The sequence below is a fragment of the Pan paniscus genome, chromosome X, assembly GCF_029289425.2.
Source record: "Pan paniscus chromosome X, NHGRI_mPanPan1-v2.0_pri, whole genome shotgun sequence".
In the NCBI taxonomy this organism is placed as follows: Eukaryota; Metazoa; Chordata; class Mammalia; order Primates; family Hominidae; genus Pan; species Pan paniscus.
In genome coordinates this window covers 14,573,580-14,591,092 of record NC_073272.2, presented here as the reverse complement: position 1 = coordinate 14,591,092, position 17,513 = coordinate 14,573,580, and the positions used below count along the sequence as shown (strand labels likewise).

Genomic DNA, 17,513 nt, shown 5'->3' with positions numbered 1-17,513 from the left:
CCGACCTCAGGTGATCCGCCCGCCTCGGCCTCCCAAAGTGCTGGAATTACAGGCGTGAGCCACCGTGCCCAGCACCAAAGAATATTTCTGTTCTTTATAAATTACCCAGTGTGTGGTATTTTGTTACAGTAGCACAGACTAAGATGCCAGCAAAAAGAATCCTCCCTTCTCATCTCTCCTCAGTGGCATCCAGTGTTTCTTAACTTCTAGGATCCAAACCACAGGGTAATTCCTAAATTCACGCTTTCTGATTTTCTTCTTCACACCTTGTTTACAAATTTGGTTTCTGTTCTGTGTCTCAGAGTTTGGCTCATACCCAACTGAATCTTGCAGGAAAAATGATTTACTAGTTAACTGACTTGCTAGCCTATACAAAGAAAAGTAAGTACAGCATTGAAACAAAGGTAGTGTCAAGGTACAGTAGCCAAAAATAAAACATTCAGCTCCCTTAGTGAAAAACGCATAAAAGTCAAATGTTTTGCAAGTCAGCCCAATCATGACAGGGTCCCAGGCTATTCCAGATGTTATTCAAGGCATCAAATATCACCTTTTGAAAAGTGTAAAATTGACAGGCTTTTTAAAAAACTACAAGACTGTAGAAATTCACATCAGGAAAAACTGTTCTCACTTTCTCTGCTACAAAAAAGGAAAAAAAGAAAATCTTATTGAAAACAGAACATGATCTTGAAAAAAGAAAAAAGAAATCCCCAAACTACAAGTCCTTTACCCGCCTCAGAAGTAATTATTCCCAGTCTTGCCCATAATCTACTTTTTTTTTTTTTTTTTTCCTTTTGAGACGGAGTCTCGCTCTGTCACCCAGGCTGGAGTGCAGTGGTGAGATCTCAGCTCACTGCACTACAACCTCTGCCTCCTGGGTTCAAGCAATTCTCCTGCCCCAGCCCCCTGAGTAGCTGGGATTACAGGCACACGCCACCAGGCCTGGCTAATTTTTGTATTTTTAGTAGAGATGGGGTTTCACCATGTTGGCCAGGCTCTTCTCGAACTCCTGACCTCAGGTGATCCGCCCGCCTTGGCCTCCCAAAGTGCTGGGATTACATGTGTGAGCCACCATGCCCGGCCCAACCTACTGTTTTTACCAGGGAAGGGAACCAGCAGTTATTGAGTGTCTTCTATAGCAGGGACTGGCAAATTAGAATCCATGGGCCAAACTTAGCCCACGGCCTGTTTTTGCATAACCTGTGAGTTAACAATGGTTTTTACGTCTTTAAACGGTTGAAAAACAATCAAAAGAAGAACAATATTTTGTGACATCTGAAGATTATATGAGGTTCATATTTCAGTGCACATAAAGTTTTATTGGAACACAGCCGCACCCGTTCATGTACACATTGACTAATGGCTGCTTTCACCCTAAAATGGCAGAGTGGAGCTGCTGCAATAGATACCCAACGGCCCACAAAGCCCAAAATGTTTGACATCCAGCTCTTTTCAGAAAAAGTTTGCCCACTCATGTATCATAATATGGTAGGTACTTCATAAATAGTAGCTAGTGTCGTACTTAATTTACAGATAAGGAAACTAAAGATACAGACAGTTTAAGTAACTTTTACAAAGGATAAACTGAGTAAATAATGAGCTGGAATTCAAATCTGAGCCTACTTGATTCTCAGTGCCAGAGCTCAGAGCACTTGGCACCACGTCTTTTACAATTAATATTACATCATCATTATTTTTCTATGTTAATATTACATTGTATGGATGTGTCCTAATTTATGAAACCATTCCTTCACCGTCAGAATCTGTCCCTGGTGTCTTGTACATACAAAGAAAACCCCAAATAAAATGTTACATATGTGCAGGGCTTGCTTAAAAAGCAGCAGCAAGGTTTACAGAAAAAAACAAAACCAGCTTTGAATCTGGTTAAAGGCTTCCTGATTTTTTTTTTCTGGGCTTCTTTGCAAGGCATTCCAAGAAGAGCAATTACACAGAATTTCATTGTCATTAGATGTCATAGGTAATACAGCCCTAAGGGAAGGAAACAGCACAACAGAAAGTCTCGGAGGGCTGCCCAGAGCTCCTCCTGCGGCTGTGCAGGAGAATTTTCTTTCTGGGATGAGAGATCAAGTGTAGGTCACAGCTTCTCATCACAATCTAACGCCACATGGCTTTATACCTTCCTAAATGAAGCAAAAAGGTAGAAGTGCATTTCCCCTAACCCTCACCCCCACCCCAATCATGCTTGGTCTCCTCATCATTCACCTGTACTGGTAAACAGTAGCACTTGTCTAAGAGATTCTAAGAGATGAAGTATGCTGACAGGCTCTGGCCATCTCTCTTAGGTGCTTACTAAATCCCTGTTCCCCTCACCAAAGTACAGTTTCTCAGTACAAAGCCAAGCCACGTGATCCAAGGTAAGGAAGGAATAGTTAGGAAAAGTATTATCAGCCATTTAAAAAATGCAAAGGTGGGCCAGGCGCGGTGGTTCACACCTGTAATCCCAGCACTTTGGGAGGCCGAGGTGAGCAGATCATTTGAAGTCAGGAGTTCGAGACCAGCCTGGCCAACATAGCGAAACCCTGTCTCTACTAAAAATACTAAAATTAGCCAGGTGTGGTGGCACAAACCTATAATCCTAGCTACTTGGGAGGCTGAGGCAGGAGAATTGCTTGAACCCCGGAGGCAGAGGTTGCAGTGAGCCGAGATTGTGCCACTGTACTCCAGCCCGGGTGACAGAGCGAGACTCTGTCTTAAAAAAATAAAGCAAAGGCACACCTCAAATACTAGATAAAATTAAGAATTAAGAATTCCCCTTTCAGAAGTTTGGGGAAAGAAAAAAATTGTCTCCTCACTATAATGAGTCACACTGACTACACAGACATGTCAGAAATAATGGTGTCAGAACAGCTTATGTGTCTTGGCCACCTCCAGAGGCTATAGAGAGGGTGGCCCTATGTCACTTGCCCAGGACAGTCTAGGCAGACACCTGTTTCCCAACACAGTTATCCATAGAGCTCCCTTTCAATCTTGAAAGCATCCTGGCCTAGATGATAAATGATATGTACTATCTCAAAGCTCAAAGTGTCCTTAAAATATTCGTCTCTTAACACATCAGTGACTTCCTTTAAGGCCTCCTGAAGTGAGCTGAATGGTGGCCCCAAAAATATCAGAGCCCAATCCCTGGAACCTGTAAATGTTACCTTATTTGGAAAGGTTTTTGCAGATGTGATGACATTGAGGATCCTGAGATGGGGAGATTATCCTGGATTATTCAGGTGAGCACTAGATGCTACCTCATGTATCCTTTAAAGAGAGATGCCAGGTGTGGTGGTCATGCTTTTAATCCTAACACTTTGGAAGGCCAAGGCAGGAGGATCTCTTGAGCCCAGGAATTCAAGACCAGCCTGGGCAACATAGTGAGACACTGCCTCTACAAAAAGCAAAAAATATTAGCCAGGCGTGGTGGTGTGCACCTGTAGTCCCAGCTACTTGGGAGGCTGAGGTGGGAGGATCACTTGAGCCCAGAAGTTTGAGGCTGCAGTGAGCTAAGATTGTGCCACCGCACTTCAGCCTGGGTGACGAAGTGAGACCCTGTCTCTAAAAAGAAAATTAAAAATGAGAGAGTGAGCGAGAGATCTGATGGAGACAAAGACAAGGCCATGCGAAGATTCCAGCAGAGATTAGAGTGATGTGGCCTCAAGGCTGGCAGTCACCAGGAGCTAGAAGAGGCAAGGAAGGAGGAGCCTCCCCTGCAGCCTCCAAAAGGAATATTCCTCTGCCAACACCTTGATGTTGGACTTCTGGCCTCTAGCACTTAAGAGAACATATTTCTGTTGTTTTAAGTCACCCAGTTTGTGGTAATTTGTTATAACAGTGCTAGGAAACTAATACACCCCACTGTGATTCCTTCTTTCCTAGCTGTGTTCTCTAACGAGAAACCACATGACTTCCTAAGCCACTACACACACTGTCTCTCAAATGTTACCAACCGCCCTGCCTCTGCGTGGTTGATGATGAAAGACCTCTCTTCTATCAGCAGTTAAGCTCAGAAAGTCATGGAATTGTCTGACTGGGATAAAAAATTAAAAGCAGCTACAATGTTATTACCAAGAAACACACTTACAGCAAAGTGATTAAAGAAAGGGTAGAAGAAAGAAAAGAAATATGTTTTCACAATGGGTCAAAATGGAAAACACATCTGTCTAACATCAGGAAAGCTGCTACTAGCTAGTTAGACAACACAGTTCCACAAAACAGTTAAAGCCGGCTGGGCGCGATGGCTCATGCCTGTAATCCCAGCACTTTGGGAGGCTGAGGCGGGCAGATCACTTGAGGCCAGGAGTTCGAGACCAGCCTGGCCCACACGGTGAAACTCTGTCTCTACTAAAAATACAAAAAATTAGCCAGGCGTCGTGGCGCATGCTTCCCAGCTACTTGAGAGGCTGAGGCAGCAGAATCCTTAAACCTGGGAGGCAGAGGTTGCAGTGAGCTGAGATGGCACCACTGCACTCCAGCTTGGGCAACAAGAGCGAAACTCCACCTCAAACAAAACAAAACAAAACAAAACAAAAACAAGTTATAGCCACTGGAGTTCCAGAAATCCATAGGGCTCTTGTTAGTGGTGGCTGGGAGCACTACTGGCAACTAGGGGATGGAGGCTGGACTGCATCACACCTCCTACAATAGAAGGATTGGGAAAAAACAGTGCTAGTTTCTCCAACTCAAATAAGAAAACATTTTGAAAATACAACTTTGTAAAAAGAGGTCACCGCAAATCAGATATGCGCTAACAAAAATGTAGAGCTTCCAATATTTTATCACTTAAAGAACAAAATGGGGTTACAAATCAGGTAATAGTGGAGGAGGGCATGTGTAATGATAAAAGGAGTAATTTTCTAAAGAAGTTACAATATATTCAATATCTTAGGGCCAAATACAAAATATAAAATCTATTGTGAGTGAAAGAGCTTGATTAAAAATACAGCTACAGGCCAGGTGCGGTAGCTCATGCCTGTAATCCCAGCACTTTGGGAGGCCAAGGCGGGCAGATCACTTGAGGTCAGGAGTTCGAGACCAGCCTGGCCAGCATGGCGAAACCTCGTCTCTACAAAAAATACAAAAATTAGCCAGGCATGGTGGTGCACACCTGTAGTCCCAGCTACTTGGGAGGCCGAGGTAGGAGGATTGCTTGAGCCTGGGAGGCGGAGGTTGCAGTGAGCTGAGATCGTGCCACTGCACTTCAGCCTGGGTGACAGAGTGAGACTCCGTCTCAAAAACAAACAAACAAACAAACAACAAAAAACCAGCTACAATGTGAGAATTTACTAAACCACAAGGAAGGAAGAAATGGCAGAAAATTAGCTCTTCTATGACATGGATGTGATATGACAAGGAGAAAGATGCTAAACAATCCTGTGGAAACACACAGATGGGAAGAATAGCTAAGACAACAGATTATACCAATGGGACAAAATTAGAAAATTGAAATTTAACAGCTAAAAATACACATAAAACTCTAGAATCAAGTTTAAAATAAAAGGAGCTGTCTGTATAAATAGCTAGTGGGAGGATACAGCTTCACAGCAGTGTGTGTGACCTAAGGTTTTGGCTGCCCAAGGTCAAGTTTAGATCATAAACACACACACACACACACACACACACACACACGATCTATCAGTGGTCTAATACAGGGGTTGGCAAACTGTGGCCTATAGGCCAAATCCAGCTAGCCACCAGCCACCAGCCACTTGTTTTGGTACTGCTTGTGAGCTAATAATGGCTTTCACATGTTTAAATGGTTGAAAAAATTCAAAATAGTGTTTCAAGGCATGTGAAAATAATATGAAATTCACATTTCAGTGTCCATAAATAAAGTTTTATTGGAACACAGCCATACCCATTCATTTACATATTGTCTATTGCTCTTTTTGAAGTACAACCAGAGTTGAATAGTTGCAACATAGACCATATAGCCATTTACAGATAAAGTATGCGGACCCTTCTAATTAGATTTTAGGTGAGAAATTAACTGACTGGCCATCTTCAAGACAGGGAATGGAAACCATGTCTTGAGGAGACTGGGATTAAAATTCACGGGGACTTTGGTATATGAATTCAAATTTATAAAGGGTTTTTTTCAAATATGAGGGGATCTTGTGTGCTGCTTCAGAAATCTGTGTTGTTTCAGAAATGAATTATGGAGATAAAAAGCAGCATATTGGGGAAAACCTTTCTTGCACTGAGTTACCAAATCACAGAACAGCAGTGTGTCTTGAAAACTGGCAGGATTCTCGCTGAGCCTGGCTGAACATCTATCTATCCATAAGATACGGAACACACAACAGCTGGGAGTTGAACACTGTAGTAGGTCAAACAATATCCCCCCAAAACTCATGTCCACCCACAACTTCAGCATGTGACCTCATTTTGGAAATAGGGTCTTTGCAAATATAACCAAGGTAAAGATTAAGTTGAGTTCATTCTGGATTAGGTTAGGCCTGAAATCCAATGACAGTGTCCTTATAAGAAACAAAGAGACACAGGGAAGAGGCCAGGTGAAGAGAGAGGCAGGGACCAGAGTGATGTAGCCACAGCCAAGGAATGCAAGGAGACACCAGAAGTTAGAAGAAGCGAGGAAGCAGCCTCCCTTACAGCCTTCAGAGGGAGCGTGCCCCTGCCCATTCCTTGATTTCACACTTCTGGGCCTCCGAAACTGTGAGGGAAAAATTTCTGCTCTTTTAAGCCACGCGGTTTATGTAATTTCTTATGACAACTTAGAAAACGAATACAATCTCCTTCAAAGTTCTTCTCAACCTCCGATTTCTCTGTTGCTCTCAAAGGCAAAGACCAACCACATTTTCTTCAATTTTTTTCTAAACACTCACAGAGCCTCCCCTGATGCTAATGTTGTGAAAAACATAATTCAATGATACTATTTCTGTTCTTTTTAAAAGGTTAAAAAGAGATCATGGGTTTTTTTTTTAATTGAACTTTTTATTTCGGGGGAATTGTAGATAGACATGCAGTTGTATGAAACAACGCAGAGATCCTGTGAACCTTTTATCTAGTTCCCTGTGGTAACGTCTTGTGAAACTATAACACGGTATCACAGCCAGGACCCTGAAATTGATACAATCCAGTGATCTGATTCAGATGTGCTCTAGTTTGACTTGTACTCTTGTGCATGTGTGTGTGTGTATTTAGTTCTATCCACCATCACAAAGACATACAACAATTTCATTATAACAAGGACAATAATGGTATTTTAATACCTGCAAAAATATGCATTACCTGTTTCTTTGACTATTAATGTCAGGGTAGGTTCAAAGCCAAATCTTCAACAAACAAAATAAGAAAGCATATTTACTTGATCATCAAAGGAAAAAGCCAACATTTTCCAGATAATTCTAATCAAGGGGATAAATGAGGAAAAACAACATTGACAGTGGCCCACAGCAGGTTTCTAGGGCACACACCTCTCCTACCTTGTCCTTTTTATCTTGTCGGGCGTATGGGAAACACGGGATCACGGCAGTCACTCTGGATGATGACGCAATCTTGCAGGCATTGATCATGATGAGGAGTTCCATCAGGTTGTCGTTAATTTCCCCGCAGCCGCTCTGGATGATGTAGACATCTTCCCCTCTCACGCTTTCACCAATCTCCACGCTAGGAAAAGAAAACTGCCATCGGTTAATATTGAAGCATATTTGCATCTTGGGCGTCCCTGAGACCACCCCTAGGTTTGATGATCACCAGGATGACTTATAGGACTCAGCCTAATAGTTGCACTCATGGCTGTAATTTATTGCAGAGAAAGGACACAGAGCAAACTCAGCAAAGGGAAAAAGGTGCATGGGGTGAAGTTGGGGGAAACAGGGTGCAAGCTTCCAAGACTCCTCCCTGAGGGGAGTCAGAGGTAGAGCTTAATGCCCCAGTAGTGAGCTGTGACAACACGTGTGAAGGGCTCTCTACCAGGGAAGCTGCTTAGAGACTCAAGTCCCAGGGTTTGTATTGTGGGCTGGTCATATAAGCACCCTCTGCCTAGCACATACCAAAATGTCAGACTCACAGGCATTCAGCATGAACCACATTGTTTATCAATTGTTTAAGAGTTTATGCAGTGAGCCATCCTTACTGGGAAATGGTGGGTACCCTTGCAAAATCTAAGCTCCCAGAGGCCAGCCAAGGGCCAACCTTGCGAACAGGCCTAAGTCTCAGGCCTGCTATGTTAACTCTTTTCTGCAAAATACTACATTTAGTTTTAGTTTTTTATTAAAGTTATACAGTCATATTGCTTAAAAAATTCAAACCATTCTGTAAGACGTATAACAGAGAAAGTGCCCAGAGGTCACCAATTTCAACTCTTGATAGGGTTTTTAGATACTTTCCTTCAAGTCTAGCTACTATGTGTGTATTGCTGTGTCTTGATTTTTCATTTTAGGCAAAGTGTATTGACTTCTCACTATGGAAGATGAGGATTGAACTCTATTTCCATTCAGTTCCATCACTTGCAATGTAAACTTCCCATCTCGCCATCATCCCAATATAGATCAATATTCACATTAAAGATTGACTGTACGTTTTTAACTGCGCAAATGCTGCTCAGAGCTCTGCCATGCAATTAACTTAAACGAATGCTTGTATTTTCTTTTTATGCGCATCTTTTCTTTTTATTTTCCCTGGAGGTCATTCTCTTACCTTTTTATCTGCTAAGTTTTCTGAATCCTGAATCCAGATTCCACCCTAAACCCTTCACTAACAATCAAAATCTCCCAAGATCAGAGGCCTCAAGTCACATCTGCATTTCATCGTCTTGCAGGCATCCCTCCCAGGGGTGGCAGGCCTGGGTTATCTCTCTGCCTGTGCACAGCTGCCATCCGGGGATTCCCTGCCCCCTCTCCTGCACTCCATTTGCCATTTTCTGTATCCTCCTTCTTGGTATACTTCCTTGTTTTGCTGGTTGGCATCCTTGCGTAGCTTCTGGAGAAAGAGTAAATAGCAGCTAAGTTTTTGAAAATTGCATGTCTGGAAGTTTCTGTATTTCCAGGTACAGAATTCTGGATGTCCAACATGAGAGGGAGAGCCAGCTCATCCCTGGCATATTCCTTTGGTGGGAAGAAACAGAAAATAGTGCTGTGTGCTCAGGCATGTCCTTCCCAGGGCTCTGCGTCCAAACCAAGAAGATGGTCAGCTCTGCTATGTTTTGAAAAGGCAAATTTGTTCCAATGATTGATATTATTTGGAACAATTTGAGCATAGCATGAATTTCGTGTTTTCTTATGCACAACCTCTTATCCCGAGACTGCAGAAAACTGCAGTGTACCCAGCTGAATGGAGCCACTTAGAAATACACAAACATACACATGTACACACCTCGAGGACAATGAGCCACACTCATTCACATTTGGTGTCACAACTTTTCATGTCATTTCAGAGAACCCTAAACCTCAGGCATTTTTCAATGGAAAGTTCCATCTCTGTCATAATATTTATGTAATTTTTTTTTTTTTTTTTAAAGACAGAGTCTCACTCTGTTGCCCAGGCTGGAGGGCAGTGGTGACATCTCAGCTCACTCCGACCTCTGCCACCCGGGTTCAAGTGATTATCCTGCCTCAGCCTCCCGAGTAGCTGGGATTACAGGCATGCACCACCACACCTGGCTAATTTGTTGTATTTTTAGTGGAGGGAGGTTTTGCCATGTTGGCCAGGCTGGTTTTGAACTCCTGACCTCAAGTGATCCGCCCACCTCAGCCTCCCAAAGTGCTGGGATTACAGACGTGAGCCATTGCACCCAGCCAGTATTTTTTGAGCATGTAATACATGTCAGTGTTTTACCATTTTGATAGGAACCTTAATCCGAAATTCTGAAATCCGAAACTTTCTGAGTGTCGACATCATGCTCAAAGGAAATGGTCATTGGAGCATTGTGGATTTTGGATTTTTGGAGATTTGGAATGTCCAACCAGTAAGTACAATAGAAATATTCCAAAATACAAAAAAAAAAAAAAAATCTGAAATATTTGTTGTCCCAGGCATTTCTGATAAGGGATGCTCAACCTATATAACATTCCTATGATTTTTTAATGGGTCACTGAGAAAGTTTTTGAATGTTATGTCCCTAACCCCATTTTTCTCATAAGCCCTGTGGTTTTGGATTGCCTGATTTTGCATAGCGTGGTAATTTTTAGGAATACATATGTCACATTATAGCAGAATTGTCTGTAAATTTATTCATCCCAAAATGAAATATTTTAAAATTACAAATAAGGAACATGAATAATTATCTTTCTCCCTTCTCCTGCTATCAGATACTCAATGAAATTGTTTTCTTAAAAGAGCCAATTAAGGCTGGGCGCGGTGGCTCACGCCTGTAATCCCAGCACTTTGAGAGGCCAAGGTGGGCTGATCACCTGAGGTCTGGAGTTCTAGACCAGCCTAACATGGAGAAACCCCATCTCTACTAAAAAATACAAAATTAGCCAGGTGTGGTGGTGCATGCCTGTAATCCCAGCTACTCGGGAGGCTGAGGCAGGAGAATCACTGAACCCGGGAGGCGGAGCTTGCAGTGAGCTGGGATCGCACCATTGCACTCCAGCCTGGGCAACAAAAGTGAAACTCTGTCTCAAAAAAAAAAAAAAAAGAGCCAATTATACCTAATGAAAATTTAAAAACAGGCTGGGCATGGTGGCTCATGCCCACAGTCCCAGCTACTTGGGAGACTGAGGCAAGGGGATTGTTTGAGCCCAGGAGTTCTAGTCCAGCCTGGGCAACATAGCAAGACCCCATCTCTAAAAAAAATTTTAAAGAAAAGGAAAATAAAAATAAAGTTTTTCAAGTTGACATGTTGTGAAAATTAGTTTTCATAACATTCACACATCTTCTTGCACGCCTTCTACTATGGATGAAAATATGCCAACCTCACAGGATGAGGGGGATAGAAAGAGTTCTATGTGCTCCCACCTATTTGAAGATCTAAGGAGCTAAATCTAACTGCTTTGTGAACATTACATCAACTATGACATAAACTTAATTTGGAAATTGCTATGGTTTAAATGTGTTCCCTAAAGTTCATGTGTTGAAAGCTTAATCCCCAGTATAGGAGTATTGACAGGTGAGACCTTTAAGAGGTGATTAGGTCATAAGGGCTCTGTCCTCACAAACGGATTAACGTCATCATTGCTAGAGTGTGCTCATTATCTTGAGAATGGGTTTATTATATTAGCAAATTTGGCCCTCTATTGCTCTCTCTCAAATATGCTCTCTTGCCCTTCCACCCTTCTGCCATGGGATGATGCAGCAAGAAAGCCCTTGCCAGATGCCAGCCCCTCAGTATTGGACTTCCCAGCCTCCAGACCTGTGAGAAACAAATTTCTGTTGTTTATAAATTAGCCAGTCTCCGGTATTCTGTTATAGCAGCACAAAATGAACTACAGCAGAAATCAAGTACAGTATTATATAGCTGAGAGGTTGACAAAACACAGCACATAGGCTGTTTTTCTATGGCCTGTGAGTTAAGAATGGCGTGGTAGGCAGAATAATGGCCCCCTAAAGATGTCTACATCCTAATCCTTTGAATATGTGAGTTTATATGGCAAAGGGGAAGTAAATTTGCAGATAGCATTCAGGTTGCTCATCAGCTGACCTTAACATGGGGAAATTATCCTGGATTATTTAAATTGGCCCACTGTAATCATGGGGCCCTTAAAAATGCAAGAGGGAGACAGCAGAAGCAGGGTCAGAGCAACATTTTGTTGCTGACATTGAAGGTGAAGAGGCCAATAGTGAAGGAATGTGGGCTGCCTCTGGAAACCGGAAAAGGCACGGGAACAGATTCTCCCCTAGAGCCTCAGAAGAGAATACAGCCCTGCTAACCTGTGACAGACATTACCGTAACTTGCAGAACTGTAAGATACAGCAGCAACAGAGACTACATGTGCTAGCACTGCCTAAAATATTTACGATTTGGCCCTTTGCAGAAACACTTTGCCAACTCCTGGTCTTATGACGTTTATCCCACAAGATTAGATTCTTTGGCCTGTTTTTCCTCAGGAACCTCAGTTCTCATATGACTAGCAGTCCAGGGGAGGACAGAGAATATCATCACCATGGCAACTTTTCCCCTAAAGCTAGTCCTGCTTCTACTCAAAAAGATGATCATGACTACCTTTATTCTAGGTCTTTAAAAAATTGTGGCTAGAAGGCAGCATCCATTTGCCATTCTGCCGGAGGATCTTTATTGACCCCCAAATAAAAACGCTGAAGAGCGTCACTGACTCAACAATAAACGGGCATGGTAACTAAAAGATAGCCACAGACTCTTAACACATTTCCCATCAAGGAGCAGGGTCTAGTCTCCCGCCCTTGAATCTGAGAGGGCTCTGTACTTGCCCAACAGCATATGACAGAAATTATGATACACCAACTTGCAAGCCCAGTCCTTAATGGACTGGTGGCTTCAATGTCCTGTCTTTTGGAACATGCGCTCTTAGAACCCAGCTTCCATGCTGTAAGGAAGCTCAAGCAGCCCCATGGAGAGGCCTACAAGAAGAGGAGCTGAGGTTCCTAACCAAGCTCCCAGGCAAAAGCTAGTAACAACTTCAGTCATGTGAGCCATCTTCAAGAACCCTCCAGCCCCAGTTAGCCGCCTCAGCTGTGACCATACGCGGCAAAAACAAGCTTTCTTCACTGAGCCCTTCCCAAATTGCAGATTTGTAAGCCAAATCAACAATTACTGTTTTAAGCCATTAAGCTCTTTATTTATGACATGGTAACCGATAACCTTGTATAACTTTGCATAACCTTGTCTCACAGTATAGCTAAAGATTCTGCCAGCAGGTTAACTGACCATAGTAAAATGTTACAACAGAGACATCTAGACACCTGCTGTCCTAAGATGTCATCATGGAATTTCCATGGTCTATAGTGAAGCTGGAGCGGACCTCTCCCTGCATATCTGAAATGATTTAGGGATAAGAAGGTAAAATTGGAAGGCTCTATGTTCAGTAAAGTAGCATATAAAAAATGCAAAATGGGAGGATTGATGGCCAGGAGACAGCAAACCAGATTTCTGATCCTAGTTCAGTGACAGATTCAAGAAGGGGCCCTTACATGAACTGAATCAATTTTGTCTTCATTTTGCCCTTCAGTTTCTCCTCTCTACGATTACACAGCTAAAAGCTGGATTCCTAGCACAGTAACTGGTCCAGAGAGGGCTGTTTATAAAAATTAAGCTCTGTACTTGTACAGTTCATGGAAAAGAGAAAAGTCAGGCAGTGAACCTTTTATACTCTATACATTAAAAACATAAAATGTAGCTATATAGGCAATTCCCAAACTTCATGCTGAGTGGTTTTTGAGGTCCCACGATTTCTAATTATCAAGTGATGGTTATAAAATACCAAAAACAAAATAAAAGTGAGTCTGCTTTATATTTGAACCAAATGTATAAACAATCATACTTCAATGTCTGAGTGAGTTTTGCCCAGTGGCACATGTGGTATTTTTTGGAGAAACTCAACACTGACTTAGCAGTGAACTGATCTAGATTAACCATGCTCCTTAGCAAAAGATCATGCTGCACTGAGTACCTGGAAGGGCAACATATTTGCTTTCAAAATTTACTTCATCAACAAATTTCTCCTTTACTTATATGACGACACCTTCTGAACAAAAACTATTCTTCTTCTCGTGTTCTTACAGCGACTGAAACTTGAACAAGACTGGCAAAATACTGCAACACTCAAACCTAGCTCTATCCTTCTCCAGAGCCCTAGACCATCCTCTCAGACTTCTGCATTAAACACTGCAGAGTGGAATTCTTTAGCCAAAGTCCACCTGCCACTCATTCACAATGTTTCTTCGCTTATATTATCATCGGAGCCATAACTGGAATTTGCCACCTGGAAGAAGTCACATAAGATTCACACATCCTAAAAAGCTGACTTGCCAAAATATAGCATCTTCCCCATCAGTATTAACATAACTCCTCATTAACAAATTTTTGCCTAACCCCAAGTCAAGATTTTCTGCTAGAAATTTTATAGTTCTAGATTTTACAATTAGGTCTATGATCCACTTCAACGTTAATTTTTACAAATGGTGAAAAGTATGGATGGAAGTTCATATTTTTTGGCATATGGGTGTCCAACTGTTCCAACACCATTTCTAGAAAATGTTGGTAAAATTGAACCTTTGCCAAAGATATAAAAATTATCAGTAACTGTGGACAGTTAACGGTACTAGACATTGGAGGAAGAAGGGGGAAAAATGAGACCAATTTGAAATGAGTCAAGGAGCTGTGTGGACTCAGGCAGATAGACAAAGGAGCCCCCCAGGTCAGCTTCCGAGGATGGCCACCACCTGACCCACAGGCAGAGGCTCTCCTGGACTTGAGAAATGGGTGGAAGTTACAGTCGAATCACGGCGTTGTTGCTGGACACAGCAGAGTCCTAGAACAAGAAGGAAGCTGAAAGTCCATCATCTTTAAAGCAGCAAGAGTAGTGGGAGCAGAGGGGAGCCCAGCACGTGCGTCCTGGGGTTCTCACAGTCTTTCAAACCTTGGCACAACTGCACCCTCTGGATAACGCAGTGGTCTGCGCCCTGGCTGCTCAGGAGAAGCCAGGGAAGCTTGTAAAATCGCTGATCCTCCGCCCGTTGGATCAAACCCTTGGGGGCAGGTCGGGGGAAGCTGCGTTCGGACCGTCCCCAGGTAAACCCAGCGTGCAACCAGAGTTGGGGACGGGGGGAAACCTTTAGTCGCACGCACTGGTCTGAGGTTCAGCTTTGTAGGGACGCGGAAACTGGGACCAGCCAACCCAGGACGTCTCTCCACCGCGCGCTGACCCGATGCGGTTCCCGCCCGCTGCGCCCACTCTCTCCCCGACGGTCTGTGACCGCCTAGACGTCTCCCTTCCGGGCTGGGGACGCCAGGCCGGGCGGCACCGCTGGGAGGCCGGGAGCGGCTCGGGACCGCCGGGTCGCCGCGGTCCCAGGACCGGAGGCCCTGCAACCGGGGGCACAGCCGGGGCGCGCACCGGGACGCGCGGCGCCCCGCCTCGGTTTCTTCGCAGGCGCGGGCGCGGGGGCGCGGAGGCCGCGTTGCCACCGTCCCGCCCCGGAAGGGGGAGCGCGGCGTCCGCGGAGGTGGCCCGGGCAGGCGCCGGCCCCCAACCCGGCCCCGCAGCCGCGTGCCCAGCGCTCTCCCTAGCCCGGCCGCCGGCGCGGCCCCCACCTGGTCTCCTGGTTGCTGAACTTCTTCGTGACCACCTTGCCCAGCTCCAGGCCCAGGCGGTCGGCCACGCGCTGGGACAGGTCCTGATGCGAGCTGCCGCTGAACAGCACGATGTTGGGCATGGTGGGGCGCGGAACTCCGAGGGGCGCGCGGCGGCGGAGGAGGTGGCGGAGGCAACAGCGACAGCGACGCGGGAGGCTGCTGCTGCGGGAGCGGGAAAGCGCGGCGGCTAGATGTAGGGAAGGGGAGGAGCGGAGGGGGAGGAGCCGGAGGAGGAGCTAGAGGGGGCAGAGAGGGAGGAAGAGCGGGCGTGGAGGGGGAGCTGGAAAGTGCCGGGGGGCGGGGGCACAGCCCTGGCAGCAGTTTTGGACGCCCTGGGTGGTCCTGAAGCCCGAAGGTGTCCTTGCTCCGCGAGAGAGCTCCGAGCTTCATTCTTGATCTTCCAGACCTGCCTCGCGGGGAGAGCCAATGAACCGCGGTTAGCTGGGCACAGAGGGAGAGTTCGGGCCGGGGGGATCCCTCGAGGTGCTTCGCAGCCCGGAGCGACTTCCCACCCCGGAACACCGCAAACCCAGTGTGGGCGACTGGTGTTCAGCTATAGCAAGGGTCTGCAAACTACAGCCTATGGGCCAGATCGCGAGAGCTCCCTGTGTTTGTACCAGAGAGCTAAGCGTGGTTTTCATACATGAACATTTGCACTTTATGTGATGATAGCAGACACCGCCTTTGAACTCCAATTAAGAGAAATATCCCCCCCGCAAAAGAATTCCTTTTCTCTCATTAATAGATGTGAGTTGCAAATAATTGTACTCAAATATTACCGTATTTTGGATTATATCAATAAAAACTGTGACAATTTTTTCTCTCTTGTTATGTAAGTTCCTACGTAATATCTTCCCTTTTGTTGCTTGGTCTGCAAAATGTAAATATTGGCCATGTGGTCCCTCATAGTTCAAACTTGATGACCCCTGAACTACAGAGTTGCCCCTGCACCATGTGTCCTTAAAAAATCCAACCACTATGTGAGTCCTCATCACAGGCTGAGGGGAAGTATTGCTCTTGGTGGCTCACTGGATCAAACCAAGTCCCCCAGATTCACCATTTTTCGGTAGATGTGATGGTCCTTGGGGCACTTCACAACCTTCTGCCTGTTGAGTGCTCAAGGGCCTGATCCCAGGAACACAGATCTCCCTAGACAGTCCAGCTCAGTCCCTCCACATCCCTGGAGTCAGGGCCTCCTTCCTCTCTTTCCTGCTAGAAACCAGCAAAAAGGTTTTCTCAAGATGCCAATGCAGTACCAGAGCCAACTTCAGGGCACAAACCAAGTGTAGGAGAAAGGAAAGCAGTCCCTGTCTATAGAGGGCTGGTTGGTGATGCTGGTCACAGTTTCACACTCCTCAACAAAGGCTGATTCAACCGGGTAGATAAATGGCTTGGTTTTACTAATGTTTGCCACGAATTGGCTCTCCATCAACAGCAAAGCCCACTTGCAATTGGGTTGTAGCCTACTCTAATCAGACTTCATAATGGGATTTGGGAGATTACAGGGATGATTCGCATCATTGGGATTTTTCATCTGGGTCCTTGTACTTTGCAAGGAGATTACTTTGCACATCGAGTGTTTCTTGTAAACTTTTGTATCTGCCAGCCTATCAAAAACTTATTCAAACTGACAATTTTAGCAGCATTTCTGGCCCTTTTTCATTCCGCCTAGAGATGCATATGTGCCCTATTATGTGAGAAAACAAACAAAACCCCCTATCTGCAATGGTTTATTATCTATGTATTTCACAGCTAATTACCATAGCAATGAGATTTATACTTGACCCACTATGTTTAAAATTTTTATTGAGTCTGCTAATGTAGTTATATTTAAACTCTTCTAATAAAATTTACTATCAGCAAATTACTATAATTTTTATATTCTTAATATTTCTCTCATAGATAAAATTGACTAATAATGGTTTCTTCTAAATATATAGATGCTCTTCTCAAAGGGAAAGTGGCATCCTCTTAGCATGATGGGGCTGTGGTTCTTTGGTAACACAGAACCAAAGCTGATGGACTATAAAACAGTAAAAGTTAAAGCCCCTGGTCTTTGGGTGGGTAAATGGCTGCAGATTTGGAAGCTCGGATTGAATTGTGACAAACCATGGACTTGATAGCACCAAGGAGAAACAATATCTCAGTTGGGGCAACTAATACAATGATTGTTGGTTCAATAGTTTGATGAGTTACTCTGCTTAAATGCTAAATGTAAACAAGGTGAAATGTGCCATTGGGGTTGATGAGAATACTAATGGGAATCATTGAAAAATCATCA

The 17,513-nt window shown here is 44.3% G+C and overlaps 1 protein-coding gene across 2 annotated transcripts in view; it reads right to left on the bottom strand.

The window, feature by feature from the left end:
- Positions 1 to 15,453, bottom strand: part of PRPS2 (phosphoribosyl pyrophosphate synthetase 2) — a 33,284-nt gene extending 17,831 nt beyond the window's left edge. The window contains exons 1-2 of one of the 2 annotated variants that reach the window (XM_008973900.3): positions 15,191 to 15,453; positions 7,443 to 7,626 (exon numbers count right to left, since the gene is read on the bottom strand). In XM_008973900.3, coding sequence (XP_008972148.1) covers positions 7,443 to 7,626; positions 15,191 to 15,312 — 306 coding nt within the window. In that variant the 5' untranslated portion in view covers positions 15,313 to 15,453. Of the gene's footprint in view, positions 1 to 7,433; positions 7,627 to 15,190 lie in introns of both variants that reach the window. The other variant, XM_003805681.4, reaches the window with a different exon arrangement.
- Between the last annotated feature and the right edge of the window lie 2,060 nt (positions 15,454 to 17,513).